We start from the raw sequence: 15,057 nt of genomic DNA on the forward strand, positions 1-15,057 counted from the left end.
GTTCAGGAGGCAGACACCATCTCCACGTTTAAGAGTAGGCTTAAGACTTTCCTCTTTGATAAAGCTTATAGTTAGGGCTGGCTCAGGTGAGTCCTGAACCATCCCTTAGTTATGCTGCTATAGGCCTAAACTGCCGGGGGATTTCCCATGATGCACTGAGCTCCTCTCTCCTCTACTTTCTCTCCCTCTGTATGCAACCTCATCCCATTATTGCATGTTACTAACACAACTTCTCCCCTTTCTGGTAGTTTTGTGCTTTCTCGTCCCTCTCCTCTCTCCTATCACTTCCTGCAGGTGTTTCTGGCTCTGGAGCTGTGGAGTCTGGATCTGTGGCTGCGGGTCACCTGCTGCCCCCGTGTTCCTGCTCAACATCCTCTGCTACAACGACTATTGTTACTAGTCCTATTGTTATTATTGTTATTATAATCATTAACATTACGATTGTTATCATTAACACTACTATAAATATCTGTACCATTTTTCATTTAGTCTATAGGAACATCACCTTTAATGTCTGTACCTCTGTGTGTGTATATTGTGTAGGCTGCCTCCCTCCCCTCTCTCTCCTTCCATCCCTCTCTTTTTCTCTCTATTCCTCTCCTGCTCTCTCTCTCCCTCTCTCTCCTTCACCCCAACCAGTGGAGGCAGATGGCCGCCCACCCTGAGCCATGGTTCTGCTCGAGGTTTCTGCCTCTTAAAAGGAAGTTTTTCCTTGCCTCTGTCGCCTAGTGCTTGCTCTTGGTGGGAACTGTTGGGCTTCTGTAAATAGCATCATAGAGTACGGTCTAGACCTGCTCTTTTATGAAAAGCGCTGTGAGATAACTGTTGTTGTGATTTGGCGCTATATAAATAAAATTGAATTGAATTGAATTATTAGAAGATTTACCTCATTAGTGCATAATCAGAATAACAAACTGTAAATTGTGACTGAATATCTTAAACAGAGAACATAAAATAAACGTCCAAATGATAACATCTCCCAATGATAGGTCAAATAATAAGAATAAAAACATACAATTCAGTGGTCAGTTTTTAAAAATAATATTCCAGAAATGAAAAAAGGTAGACAGCAAATTAAGAATTAAACTGTCTTTTAATAACAAAAAATATTCACACAAAATGTTTATTCATCTGCATCATTAAAACCATTTGTTCCTCTTGTCAGCCTTCACAGGTGCCACCATCCAAAACTGGAACGCAAAGTTTGACAAGAGAGAAAACATTATTTTCACACAGTCTAGGCAACTGAGGGAAAAAAAGACAAACATTAGACAAACAACAAATCATTAACCTTCAGTTATGTTGACCTTGTTAGTTAGCAGGATTTCTGCTTGTGTTTCATCCACATTCATGTACAAAGTGTCAGCTTTGTGCTGCCGAAAGAGGGTGAAAGAATTCATTAGTGGTGCCTTCTAGCAGCTTCCACGTGGACCTTTTCACTAATTCTATCATAGAATTAATAAGTGATTAATGCTTACCATAAAGGCTGCAAACAGTGGACCGCCAATGGCTTTCTGCACATGTTGCTCAATAACTGGGTATGTGTGGACAAAGTGCTGAGGGCAGAGATGAAAGCAGACATTCAGCGTTAGTGAGTGTGTGAGTGTGTTTGTGTGTGCGTTAGTGTTTCATGTTTTGGGGGACTTTAATCTGAATGCATACTAAACGAAGGGGAGCTCAATTTTTGTTCCCACGGGTAGAGACTGCTGTTTTGGGTGTTAAGACTAGGTTTTAGGGTTTAGGTTACAACTTGATAATTGGTCGGGGTAAGGGTTAACGTTAGGCACGTAGCTGTAACGTTAAGGTTAGGGTTAGGGAATGCAATATGTCACTGAAATGTCCCCATGGGGGATAGTGGAACAAACGTGTGTATGTATGTACAGTATGTGTCTCTCTGAATGCACTGTATGTATAAAGGTATGTATGCGTCATTACTAAACCTCACAGAAGTGGCCCATCATTGGCTTTTTAAGTTTAGCAAACAGTCACTCCACAAGAGGTGTAGAAATCATCATGAAAACATGTATGTACCTCTAAGGCCAGGCTGGCTTGTATTTGGGCATCAGCGTGTTCTCTGTTACCCATAGCATACAGAAGACGTTGGATCACTCCAAGAGAGAGCAGCTCACGGGAAACCTCTCGATTGTCCTCAGCCAGCAAGCTTCAACACCATAAAAATATAACCTTACTGTATGACAACAGCTAAAACTATTACACTGTGTAATTACAGTCATTAAAGCAATATGCTAGTAATATAAAGTCAATATGTATAACAAGTTCTGACAATTTTTTCGTGTAAAAAAAACATTTGTTAAACTACTTATAATTGACTAATATTTGTGTCCATACCGTATAGTTTTAGCTGCAGCAGCTTGTTGCACAAACACAGGCAGAGATCCAGTCATCTTGATTATCTCAGACTCTGATGGGATTGTACAACATCACAAAATATGTCACATAATGTGACAGATTAGGTCACATTATGTCAAACATTGACACAATTCTAGTACATTAATTGATGCGTTTGGGTAGGATGGAAATTACATATCTGTTTCAGAAATTGCGGAAATATTAGTGATGAATAAAGAAAAACTCTGAGGTTAGTTTCCATTGAATGTATATTGAATGCATGGAGCAAACACCACAAATATGAAATATACAAAATACAGTTTGGTGTCAACTTGATCACAACCATTCCACTGGCCTAGCTATATCTACAGAACAAGGTCATACAAGGTCGTAGCTATCACGTCTTCCTCCCTAAACAACAAAATCCAGTCAGTACCAATTTCCCACATGAAATGGATACATTGCAAGGTCTTCTAATCTGTACAACTGGACTGTCTGAATCAGCAATTTTGACATTCATCTCAGCCATTTTGTAACAAAATTAGCAGAACTTGGGTGGCCCTAAAGGAAATTCACTGCCTGCCACTGATTGGTCTATACTTTTATTACTTAAATTGCTTATTATACTTTATGAAACACAAGTGTTACCTTCCATATTGTGGTGTTGCTGCACTTCTTTAGCAGGCCTCAGCAGAGCCACCAGTCCACTGAGCAGCACTGGCCTCACATCATAACACTTCAGGTCTAAGATCAGATTAATAGCTGCCAGAAACATACGCAGGGAGAGGCAAGTTTTTAAAACATGTTTACATGTTTTCCAGCCACAATGGCTGTAATTGCATTTATCATAAAAAAAAAACTTTCTGCTTACCTTCATCCTGAACATCCAGCTGCAGGGTCCTGAGCATATTCAGCAGAGGTTCTATAATGCTGTGATGGGCTGTTTTCATTTTGGACTGTGAGAGAGAATGGTGAGAGAATGATTGTTTTCCTTCTAATATGTTATATAGATCCAGATCTGCCAGGCTATAAAAATGAAAGCTTAAGGTCGATTGTGAGGACACGTTGATATAATGCTCAGTGTGCACTTTCTTGCTTTACCTGCATGGTGTGTAAGGTGTGCAGGACCAGTTGCTGGGCCTTAGGGGAGTTACAAGTCATGAAAGCAATCAGACCTTTATAGATTTGGGTTTGATATTTGGGGTTTCCATGGGACAGAGAATCCAGGACGGCCCATGCAGTCTCTTGGGTTTCATCGCTGTTTGATTTAGCCATGCACTCTGCTATGACTTTCACACCTGCAAGAATGTAAACAAATACAGAGGGCAAAGCTGATATGGCTCATTCAATGAAGCACAAATGATCCAAATGGTAAACGGAAAATACTATAGACATATATAAACTTGAGAATAAGAAATCTGGTATATATATATACAGATATACACACAAATAACATATTGTTTTATTATACTATGTGTAGCGTATGAATGAGTCTGTAATCCAGGAAAATGCTTTATAACAATTACCATGACTTTCACATATAATCTCTTTGTACTTGCGACCAGTATTTGAGACAGTGAGCAGAAGACGGAGGGCCTCTGCCTTTTCCTCCTCTTTGGTCTGAGAGTGGCTCAAGATGTGCAAGAGAGTGAGAACGCCTCCATCCTCCAGGAACTCAATTAGGTACTGATCACTGAGGAATATGAGAAAAGCTGTGACAAAAACTGCATAATGGCGCACAGCTACAGTAGTTTACAGCAGTATTTCATCTCACTCACTGGCTTGATGCAGAAAGGAAAATCCCAATTGCTTTAAGCTGCAGTCCCAAAAATGTCCCAAACATGTATCTGAATATTCAGTGAAGGACTGGGTCTCAGTTGATTACATAGTCCAATCCACAACAGGAACCAGGAGAAGGCCTACTCCCTATGACTTTTTTGTTTGTATAAGCTTTTCGACTGTCATACACATACAGACACCCAAATCCAACAGGGGCCCTAAAAAGTGTGTGGACAAATGCTTGAACATTTACGACCTTCAAATTCGCAAGTTATTAAAGTTTGGTTACGTTTGCTTTTGATGCTGATTTAGAAATGTGCGTAAAATACAACAGCCTTCTGTTGACGGTGAGACGCAGCACAGCTAGTTAACCTGATCCCACGCCATGAATAAAGAAAGGATACGTGAGTCTCATCCAGGTGGTGAGTCGAGCCAGGAAGAGGCTGGCAACCTCTGCAAACTCGAGCTCCAGCTCATAAAACGTCTTCCCAGTGTTTGTGTGCAGGAATGTGTTCAGCATGCGGCCGCGGACTGTCCTGTCACCACGGTCCCATTCTCGAAGAAAACTGAGTACTTTGCCGATATTGGCGTGTTCTTCCTGTGTTGACATCTTTGTCTTTGTTTTCCCTTTCACGTTTGGTGTGGCTCCAAGAACCAGCTGAGTGGGCCTACTGGCTGTGGTCTTCAGTCGTTTTCTTTTTCTTCCTCCACTTCGTTTGTATAGTGCGGTTGCTTAACAACGGTCATCCACAAAATCCGTGTGTGCAAAAATACTGTTGATCAGGACTGATATCCGTCCCTTTTATATAGTTTTGATAATAGCCTATAGACTAGAGGCCTACTGTGGGCCTATATGATATCAATTAATATAGGGCCAGTTTAAAAAAAATATAACTTTAGTTATGAAGTGTCTCAAATGAAATGGTTATGGGTTAGGGTAGAGATAGATAGGCCTAACTATTGTAAAAATAAATAAATAAATAAATACAAACAAACAAACAAACACACGATAGCAGACTTAGACATCAATCTGTGCCTGTAAGTGTTGTATTCTCTCTTTGTTGTTTAGTCAGCTTACATACTGGCAGTATGGCCGCATTATGGAGCCAGCAATGTCGCATGAATACCTCAAGATGTCACTGCTGTCATTTGATATCCAAGACAGGGAAACCAAAGACATAGCTAAGTGCCTAATTACTAATGTTTTTTAGATTTAAAGAACTCAACAGAATCAAACTCTCCAATGTCAACAGGATGATTATTCCAGAGAGATGAGGTGCAAATGAAGAAGGCCCTGACGCCTCCTGTAACATGTTTACCATTTTTGTTGTATAGAGTAATAGCAACACCTTAAAGTCTGAACTATCAAATATAGGGAAGAAATTGAGTGAGGTTAAATTTAGTGTGTGGTGTGATAAGGTTTTTGTTCTCTATGCAGGCTGGTTTCTTCTTCCATTGCATCTGTCTGAAGGCCATTGACCTCTGTTTCCAGAGGTGGTGTGTATTTTGAGGCCCAGTCAGGGGTTGTGGTAGGCTATACAGACTAATTGACAATTTTCACTTCCCGAGGTATTGGTGATGATTGATTCCTAATAAATATGTTAACATAACTTAATCGTACCATTAAAAAAAATGACGCTCTTGTAGTTTGTCGCCAGCTCCGTTTCCCTGGTGCAATAGAAGCTCTTCAATCATCTACATTTGGCAGCGGTAATAAAGCTCAATTTGACTGTGACCCTCTGAAACTCAAGACAGTACAGACAATAATACATGTGCCAAACATTAATGAAGAAAACCTGTAATTATGAACGTTATTTGGTACAAATGGCTATTTTCATCTGTTTTTGTTCTGTGATTGATTTTGTGTTAGGGGATGGCAACATCTGGATGGATGATGTAGGCTGTATTGGGACAGAGATGAAACTGAGCCAATGTCAGTTTCACGGTTGGGGGATCCATAACTGTGGTTACGGTGAGGAAGCTGGAGTAAGATGTGAAAATGATAAAAATGGTATGCATCTTCCATGGAGAAATAATGGATAAAAATTCAGATGCCTGTTTCCCATTACAACAAATTCACTCACTGGGCCCTTTTTGATATCATCTACCAGAACCTACTAACAGGAATCTAAACCTCAAGTTTGATTTGGACCACAATGCAAGCCTCTCTCATCAGCTGGGGGAGCTGTTTGACAGTGGACGTGACTGTGACTTGAACATTACAGTGGTGGTGGACACCAACACCATTGAAACAATCTGTGCTCACAAGATCATCCTTTCTCTGAACTCAAACCTCCAAACCTCACAGCCAGACTTCAGCAGCCTCAGCATCAATGTCTCTTCTCACTGCAGTCAACACGCCAACAACTTTGTCAGGTAAAAGCAAACTTGTGACTTCAAACTGTACCACTGTACCAGCTGATTTTCACTTTCTGTCTAATTGTATGCACTGAGTAGGAAATAGTTGAACCTTGCTAATGAAGCTGCTGATTTTTCAGATACTTCTACACAAGAAAGATGAAAGTCTTTCCAGAGTCAGAACTCTGCAGTTTTTATAGGTGACGAGACACTACAGGAAGTTTGCCTTCTCTACCTGGCGTGGAACTTCTTAAGAAATCAAGTTCTTCTTAGACAAATAAATAACAGGCAGATCAGAAAGCAAGTCAGTTCTGAGTCGGAGATGAATGGATATCTTGGCTTTATAATTAAACATTATAGGAAAACACTCCATAGAAAAAATAATTTTTCCCAAGAAACATCTGCCTTTTTTTGCTTAATCAAATGCAATGAAAGTAATATGTAGTCAAATCATAATATGTTTATACTTTGTTTTCATATTAATATTTTGTTACATAAGATATAACTCAACTTCACTGCATTGATGATTTGGTGACCAAGAAAACATATTTTTATTTAATAAACAGGTTTTTTTTATCTCTTCAGTGGTGGGAAATTCAATGACTGAGCTGAGTGAGTTGACTTTCCAATTGCCAAATTTGCTTACTTGTTTTGCCAAAGTTTTACATGTCCCCCTGTCAGCATAAAATTAGCTGTAAATTATTAGAATACAAGATCAAATAGTGTTAAAGAGAATTTCGTACAGTTAAACTTACATAATTAGAAGATTTTGTATTCTAGCTATTGTATTGCAACTTGCTAGTTAGCTAGTCACATTTGGTTGTTTAATTTTTATATTTTGTCATGCTTTATGTTCTGGTTAATGTGTCTTTCCTGTCATGACCTGCTCCACCCTGTCATCCATCCATCCATCGTCAACCGTTTATCCTGTATACAGGGTGGCGGGGGGCTGAAGCCAATCCCAGCTGACATCGGGCTAAAGGCGGGGTACACCCTGAACAGGTCGCCAGTCCATCACAGGGCCCACCCTGTCATCTTGATTTTAAAATAATTATTTTAAAAAAAATTCAACCATACCACATAAAACCACTGCGTTTAATAGCTAAATGAAGGGATTGCTAATTATACCCAAATAAAAAAAAACGGAATCCAAATATCACAGTTTTCTCCAAATAACAAAAAACAGACATGCAATTGTACCAGTGTCTTTAAAAAAATATTTTATGTATTTATAATTTGAAAGCAATCAAATAACCCCGTTTAGTAAAGGGACATTGTTAAATGTTCTTCAGTATTATTATCTGATGGCGCCCTTACTTAAAGGTAGTAGACTTATTATTATTAGGTCCTGATGTGATGCTCTGTGAGGCAAATTCATCTTCATGAAGAGACAGCTCCACGTACCCAGTGTCACGACTCTCGACACCAGCTGACAGTGTTACTTTCTCTTCCATACATCTGTCCTAGAGTCCTGCACGGGCCTCAAATCTAGGCCATAGCCTGGCCCTTGTCTGACAGTTTATCAGAGTTCTCATCCGAGCCGGACTGCAGCCTGTGTTTTTTTCTCCCTTCTCCCCATAACACGGCCTATACGACTGTTGCAGCCATTAAAATAGTTCAGTTTTGTTTTTAATGAGAAAGTGCTTACATTTATTTTCGTTTCTTTATTAAGTTAATTTAGAAACATGTTTGGAGTATTTTTTTAACAAGACAACCCCCCAAAAGTGCATGGTTTTGCAGGTGGTGGCCACAGACAACTGCTCTCTCCTTATCCTTCTTGACTGAGTGTTCTCTAGGTTTGTGTTTTGCTAGTGTCCTTGTCACTGCTGGTAGCATGAGGAGGTACCTGCAGCCCATTCAGGCTGCACAGGAAGTCCAGCTCCTCCAGGTTGGCACATCAGTAAGTGCCATCACTGTGTCTCCCAGCACATTCTAAAGAACATGGAGGAGATATCAGGAGATGGACCGTTACACGAGAAGAGTGTGTAGCGCCGAACAAAGCCAAGAGCATCATCGCAGCAGCAGGATTAGTATTTGCTCCTTTGTGTGAGTAGGAACAGGAGGAGTACTGCAAGTGGCCTACAAAATCACTTCCAGCGGGCTACTGGAGTGCATGTTTCTGTCTAAACTGTCAGAAACAAACTCCATGAGGATGGCATGTGCTCACCGTTGCCATGATGCAGGTCTGGGAGAAGAACCCCACGACACCATGTGCCATGTCATCAGATACATGCCCAAGTCACATTATGAGTTGCTGTGATCAAAGTCACTCAAGTTGGATCAGCCTGTGATTTCAGTTTTTTCACTTTGAATCCTATTGGTTTGTGTTTTTGGTTCCTTCAACCATCAAGATTTTGTCCCTTAATGTTTTTGAGCAGTGTATGTAAACATAACTTCATGACAACACATAAAAGTGTGACATTTGACCTTTGCTGGACACACAAATACTGCACATGTGGCAGAAATCATGTTAAGATTGAAACATTAAAAATGGCTATTGTGGAAATAAAATGGGACATTGGATTTCAACACTTTTCTGGCAAACACCACTTTAATGGGTGTGGTGATTTCAGGAAAATGCCCCCAAGCAAGGTGTGTGTAGATTTCCCATCTGTATTTCTTCAGTGAGATACCTTTCTTCAGTTCACTTGAGACTTCACTTGAGTTCTGGTAAGTTCATTCCTATTTTTCACCAGAAAAAATTTATATATATAAATTTATATTTATAAGATTTATAGGCTTCTGATGGCATCACATTTAAATTTGTGCAGAGAAACACTTGAAAGTGAAACAACATGTACAGTAATGACAAATGACAAGTAAAAAGACAGTAGTGAATGGAGACTACTTTGACCAATGTTCTGAACATAGAATAAGAAAAAACATTTTTAAATACAGTAAGTAACTTAGTTCCTGTTTTACTATCCCCAGTGCATTGCAATCAAAATGAATGCAAACGCTTTATTCTGCATTCTTTTCCTGAGTGTCAGCCTGTCTGCTGGTGAGTAGTCCTAATCTGTGAAGCTGTAGTACCTCTTTTATACGGTTTTGTTTTATCTCTACGTACAGCTTAATTTAACAGTGAGCAAAAAGGCAGAAACATTCTAGCCTTCTTTCCTTCAATCTTCAGAGACAAATACAATAAATATAAACGTTTAATGGCTTATCTTCTTGAGTGCATTAACAATATTATGTTACTATCACTCATAATTTCAAAATATATACAGTATTTTTTTAACCAAAGTACAATACTTTCCTACTTTTTATTTTTCAATCTTTAGTTCTTAAATAGCAAAATGTGGATATAGTAACTGTCAACTGGTATGACATAATCTGGCTTTGTTTTATAAATAAAAGTAGAGCTACAGACATGGTTCACTTGTGTAAATACAGACTTTTTTTGATCATCTTTTTCTACTCATTGGAGACAGATGGCTAAATTTGGTTATCACATTACATTTTTCTTTAGGTCAGGAGGAAGGTTATATTAGGCTGGCTGGTGGTCAAGACTTCTCTGAGGGCCGTGTGGAGATCTTTCATGATGGAGCTTGGGGGACCGTGTGCGATGATGGCTGGGACATAAATGACGCTCACGTAGTTTGTCACCAGCTCCATTTCCCTGGTGCAATAGAAGCTCTTCAATCATCTACATTTGGGAACGGTAATAAAGCTCAATTTGACTGTGACCCTCTGAAACTCAAGGCAGTACAGACAATAATACATGTGCCAAACATTAATGAAGAAAACCTGTAATTATGAACGTTATTTGGTACAAATGGCTATTTTGATCTGTTTTTGTTCTGTGATTGATTTTGTGTTAGGGGATGGTAACATCTGGATGGATGATGTAGGCTGTATTGGGACAGAGATGAAACTGAGCCAATGTCAGTTTCCCGGGTGGGGGATCCATAACTGTGGTCACAGTGAGGATGCTGGTGTTAGATGTGAAAATGGTAAGGCAAACAATGTTTAGGCAAGAAGTATGCATCTTCCATGGAGAAATAATGGATAAAAATTCAGACGCCTGTTTCCCATTACAACAAATTCACTCACTGGGCCCTTTTTGATATCATCTACCAGAACCTACTAACAGGAATCTAAATCTCAAGTTTGATTTGGACCACAATGCAAGCCTCTCTCATCAGCTGGGGGAGCTGTTTGACAGTGGACGTGACTGTGACTTGAACATTAAAGTGGTGGTGGACACCAACACCATTGAAACAATCTGTGCTCACAAGATCATCCTTTCTCTGAACTCAAACCTCCAAACCTCACAGCCAGACTTCAGCAGCCTCAGCATCAATGTCTCTTCTCACTGCAGTCAACACGCCAACAACTTTGTCAGGTAAAAGCAAACTTGTGACTTCAAACTGTACCACTGTACCAGCTGATTTTCACTTTCTGTCTAATTGTATGCACTGAGTAGGAAATAGTTGAACCTTGCTAATGAAGCTGCTGATTTTTCAGATACTTCTACACAAGAAAGATGAAAGTCACGCTATCTTCTGCCTACTGCATTCTTAACATGGCATCCAAGTGGGGTCTGACAGAGCTTCAGAATGAGGCTGTAAATATTTTCAGACTGTTTCTTCCAGAGGATCCCACTTTCCAGAGTCAGAACTCTTTCTATGAGTATGCAGTTTTTATAGGTGACGAGGCACTACAGGAAGTTTGCCTTCTCTACCTGGCGTGGAACTGTGAGGCGCTGATCCGTTCGCCAGCCTGGACAAATCTTCCATTTGAACTGGTCGAAGCTCTTCTTTCTTGCTCAGACCTTGTGGTACGTAATGAAACCGTCATCCTGAATGGACTGGAGAGATGGGCGGCAGCCCAAGGAAACACAACTATTCCCGAGGTCCTTCTGAAGCTCGTCCATTTCCCAATGATACCAGCTGAGGACTTATACAGGCTTGATGGCTCACAGTACCAGGCCAGCAAGTTGCAGGGGTTTCAGTTTAACGCTCTGCCCTTCACAACATTGCTCAATGATCTGAGGGAAGAACAAAATAGCTACACGTCCAGGATTTACACTGGTATGCCATGGAGCTTTACCTTCAGCTACCACATCGTCAAAGCTTACAGAGATTTTGGGTTCTACACTCTTCGTGGCCAACGCATCAATAGTCTGACCTCTGATTTCCAAACACCTGTTCATAACACTGCCTATTTTGCTTTACACAACATGCGCTGGAAAACAAGAGTATATATCAGTGCTGAAGATTGCTCAAGTGGAAGTGTCACTTGCCCTTCTTTGCCAGCTGTTAGTTTGAAGATTGAGGAAAAGAAAAGTGAGTTACCCAGTGAGATGGAGGGACGTATTCGTTACAGCAATAGGCTTGTTGTGATGTGTGAAGGGAGGTATGTGTTCCACGTTGGTGAATTTAATTCTGTTGATGGTGAGAATCTTGTATTTGTCCCAAGCAGCGCAGAACAAGTCTATAAATGCCACTCAAACCTGTTCACCTACCAAGTGGTGGTACGTCCTCAGTACTCAACAGATTAGTTTTTGTTCCCTCAGGGAGTTTCAGCAAAGAGGAAATGGAGAAGGATGATTTCTGAACAGCAAATTATCTTTTATACAAGTGAAATAAACATGACCAATCATGCCCTGTATGCGAGCCTGGCTACAGTTTCACAAATGGTATGGGCCAGTCTGTCCATGTTTAACAAATCATGTTCTACCAACTGGTGGTACACCAAAGGAGAATAAAGAAGCCACTGACTGTATTAAAGACATTTTGTGAATACCTTTTTAACAATAAACATAGCAATTCTGCTACACGACAGAACAGTTGTGTCAGAAAAATAAATTCAGATGTGGGCAGTATACCGATATTCTTATAGTTATTATACTACTACTGTAATGAATTGTGGTTTTCAGACAAACATTATGTCTATAATGCATTATAAACATACTTATAATGTGTAATACTGTGCTTATAGCTATGTATAATAATACGATAATATAAGGACAAATATTCAGAATGTTTATAAAGACCTATAAGGTAAAGTATCATAATACTTTGCTGTTCACTCACTGTAAGTATAGTGTGTACAGAAGAGTAGTAGATAGATAGATAGATAGATAGATAGATAGATAGATAGATAGATAGATAGATAGATAGATAGATTAAGCCATGGCACATGATAGTTGACAGACTGATATGTGCCCATAGTTTGTGTTGCAGCCTGTCTATGCAATAACAAATAACTGGATACAAGGTGTTAACTTGTGCACAAATGTCTCCAATTTGTTTTATCAGTGAGATAGCATTCTACGCGTCACTTCATTTTGAGTTCATTCCCATTTTTAACCAGGCAAATGTATAGGCTACTGATGGCGTCACATATGATTTGTGTAGAGAAAAACTTTTTTTGTTACTTGTTGCTTTCAGGGTGATTTGATGTCTGGCTTCCTGAAACTTATTTTACCTTTAAAGCAACGTTATGTAGTATTTGTATGTTAAAATGACAGCTTCAAAATTATTTTGATGGTACACTGACTTGTAATAGGGAGAAAACGGTGTCTCTGTCAAACTTTTCCAGGTGAGTTGCTGTGTTGTTTATAATAATTGGTCATCAACAGGAGACTGCCTAGCACATCACTACAGCTTTCAGGTATGAGCAAGTTAGCAGCTTAATGCTAATCAACGTTACCAAGCAACTGACTGTTTGTTTTTCACATGTGTACCACAGGTTTATCAGGTTAACCTCCATAGAGCAGCAACAGACACAAATACACCGGCGAACATAAAGGAGCAGAAGGGACTTTTGTGTAACAACAAAGCAAGCTTTATAATCAAACATTAGATATCCATTAGGAACACATGTGACATCATCAAAACACAAAATGTATTTTTTCACTATTGTTGTCAATACCAGTTTTGCCAGAATGCTAAGTGTATCTGTGAAGTCTCTTCTTTCATGGACATGAACGTCCTCACCACTTGGCATAGGCAAAGCCAGCGTATTGTGATCCTGTTCTCCCTGCTTTACCTTTGTGAGAAATCCAAAATGCCATTGCCAGTTCTGAGAGAGATGACTGGGTATCTTGGCTTTATAATCAAACATTAGATATCCATAAAGTACACTTTATGTCACTGACGTCATCAGAACAAACTTCAACAAAGAGGATATGGACAAACTATCTTTTTATATACTACTGCTGCGTTGTGTTAAAAATACAGTCAAACTGATAACATTATAGCCTTTACCTGATACCCGAGAAGCAAACCAATAACTGTCCAAACATTTTGTTACTGGCTGAAAGACTGTTGAATATGTGCGGTATGAAATATAACTAACATGGATAGTGATACAGATGTTTGGGCTCACCCTCACTGGGGATGTAGACTGGACAGGTCAATCCAGCCATGTTGTTGGATGGTTTAATATAAATATGAATCATGTTTAATGTAATTATTGTATGTAGCCTACAGTCATAAGGTTCACTACAGGTAAATAAATGTTTGACAGATATGGCTAATTGATCTTTTCTCTGAAATGTACTGGAGTAGACGTATAAAGTATCGCCAAATGGAAATAGGCTACTCAATAGAAAAAATAGGCCTGCATCAAAATTGGATGGTAGCCTACTTCAGTAAATGTGCATATAGGCCTACTTTGTTTCCAGTATTGCTGAACTGCAGATTCATCTGACCCCATTACAGAGTTTTATTCCTGTTGTGTGAATACCACCACATGGAGGTAAAAGGAAGTGAACCCAGTTACAGTTTTTGTTGATCGCTTTGGTACTATCATTGCAAGTTTGTGATAAAATTTCACAACTCTTAGTATAAAACTCCAAACACATCATGCAGCCAGTCTTTCATACAAAACTATGCAAACAATACAAGATACATGCTTCAAATTGCCTTGCTGACAGTAGTATGCAACAGTACTGTAAAAGCCAGATTACACAGTTTTCACATTAGGAAATACACTTCCTTTACCCAACATGTACAGAATCCATCATTTCAACAATATCTATTATGCAATAAAGTTGTCGTCATTGAAGATATCTTGGCCAATCACTGATGCAAAAAACATACTTTTATTGCAACGTATAGATTTGTCTTATCAAATGTAACTCTGAGCCTGTCCTCTCTGACAGATGCCCTGCCCTCTCTCTGCCTGTCCTCAATCTCTCTGATTGATTCTACTTCCTTGCTGTCTATTCTTTTCCATGTTCACACCCATTTTTACATATGGCTACCAACTGATTTTACCATTACATGAAATTAGCGATACAATTATGGGTAGTAATCATGTTGTTTATTTTAAGGAGTTGTACAAACTGTAGGTTAGTTATTGCAGTGGTCCTTTGTGGCTCTGTTTATTAAAGCACTAAGCTACCAAAACTAAGGTTGCTGGTTTGAATCCCACTGAGGTCACATCTCATAGATAAAATCTCATAGGGTGGTTATTCTGACGTTTTTAATCTTTTAATTTTAGGAACAATGAGCAGTGACAGTAAATGGTATTAGATAGATAAGAAAATCTTACTGAAAGTTAGCGTGTACTTTGTATGAACATAATGTAGGCTATTTCATTGCAAAACATGTCTTTCTA

At 39.3% G+C, this 15,057-nt stretch overlaps 2 protein-coding genes across 4 annotated transcripts in view; both read right to left on the reverse strand.

Moving 5' to 3' along the window:
• The window catches only part of lpxn (leupaxin), a 665,334-nt gene that overhangs the window by 551,135 nt on the left and 99,142 nt on the right, over nucleotides 1-15,057 (reverse strand). The window lies entirely within an intron of this gene.
• armh1 (armadillo like helical domain containing 1) lies at nucleotides 1,075-4,881 on the reverse strand. Of its 3 annotated transcripts, none has more exons than XM_046049090.1 (11): nucleotides 4,533-4,881; nucleotides 4,128-4,196; nucleotides 3,876-4,042; nucleotides 3,451-3,647; nucleotides 3,221-3,305; nucleotides 2,998-3,111; nucleotides 2,350-2,422; nucleotides 2,032-2,161; nucleotides 1,479-1,556; nucleotides 1,308-1,373; nucleotides 1,075-1,190 (listed from the first exon to the last, which is right to left on the reverse strand). In XM_046049090.1, the coding sequence occupies exons 1-11, from the start codon at nucleotides 4,736-4,738 to the stop codon at nucleotides 1,140-1,142; spliced, it is 1,236 nt and encodes a 411-aa protein (XP_045905046.1). In that variant the 5' UTR covers nucleotides 4,739-4,881; the 3' UTR covers nucleotides 1,075-1,139. The 3 variants fall into 3 exon arrangements, with proteins under 3 accessions (XP_045905046.1, XP_045905048.1, XP_045905049.1); XM_046049092.1 differs by having other exon boundaries at nucleotides 1,292-1,373; nucleotides 4,533-4,879; XM_046049093.1 differs by lacking the exon at nucleotides 1,308-1,373.

The sequence above is a fragment of the Micropterus dolomieu genome, linkage group LG05 (genome assembly GCF_021292245.1).
Source record: "Micropterus dolomieu isolate WLL.071019.BEF.003 ecotype Adirondacks linkage group LG05, ASM2129224v1, whole genome shotgun sequence".
Lineage (NCBI taxonomy): Eukaryota > Metazoa > Chordata > Actinopteri > Centrarchiformes > Centrarchidae > Micropterus > Micropterus dolomieu.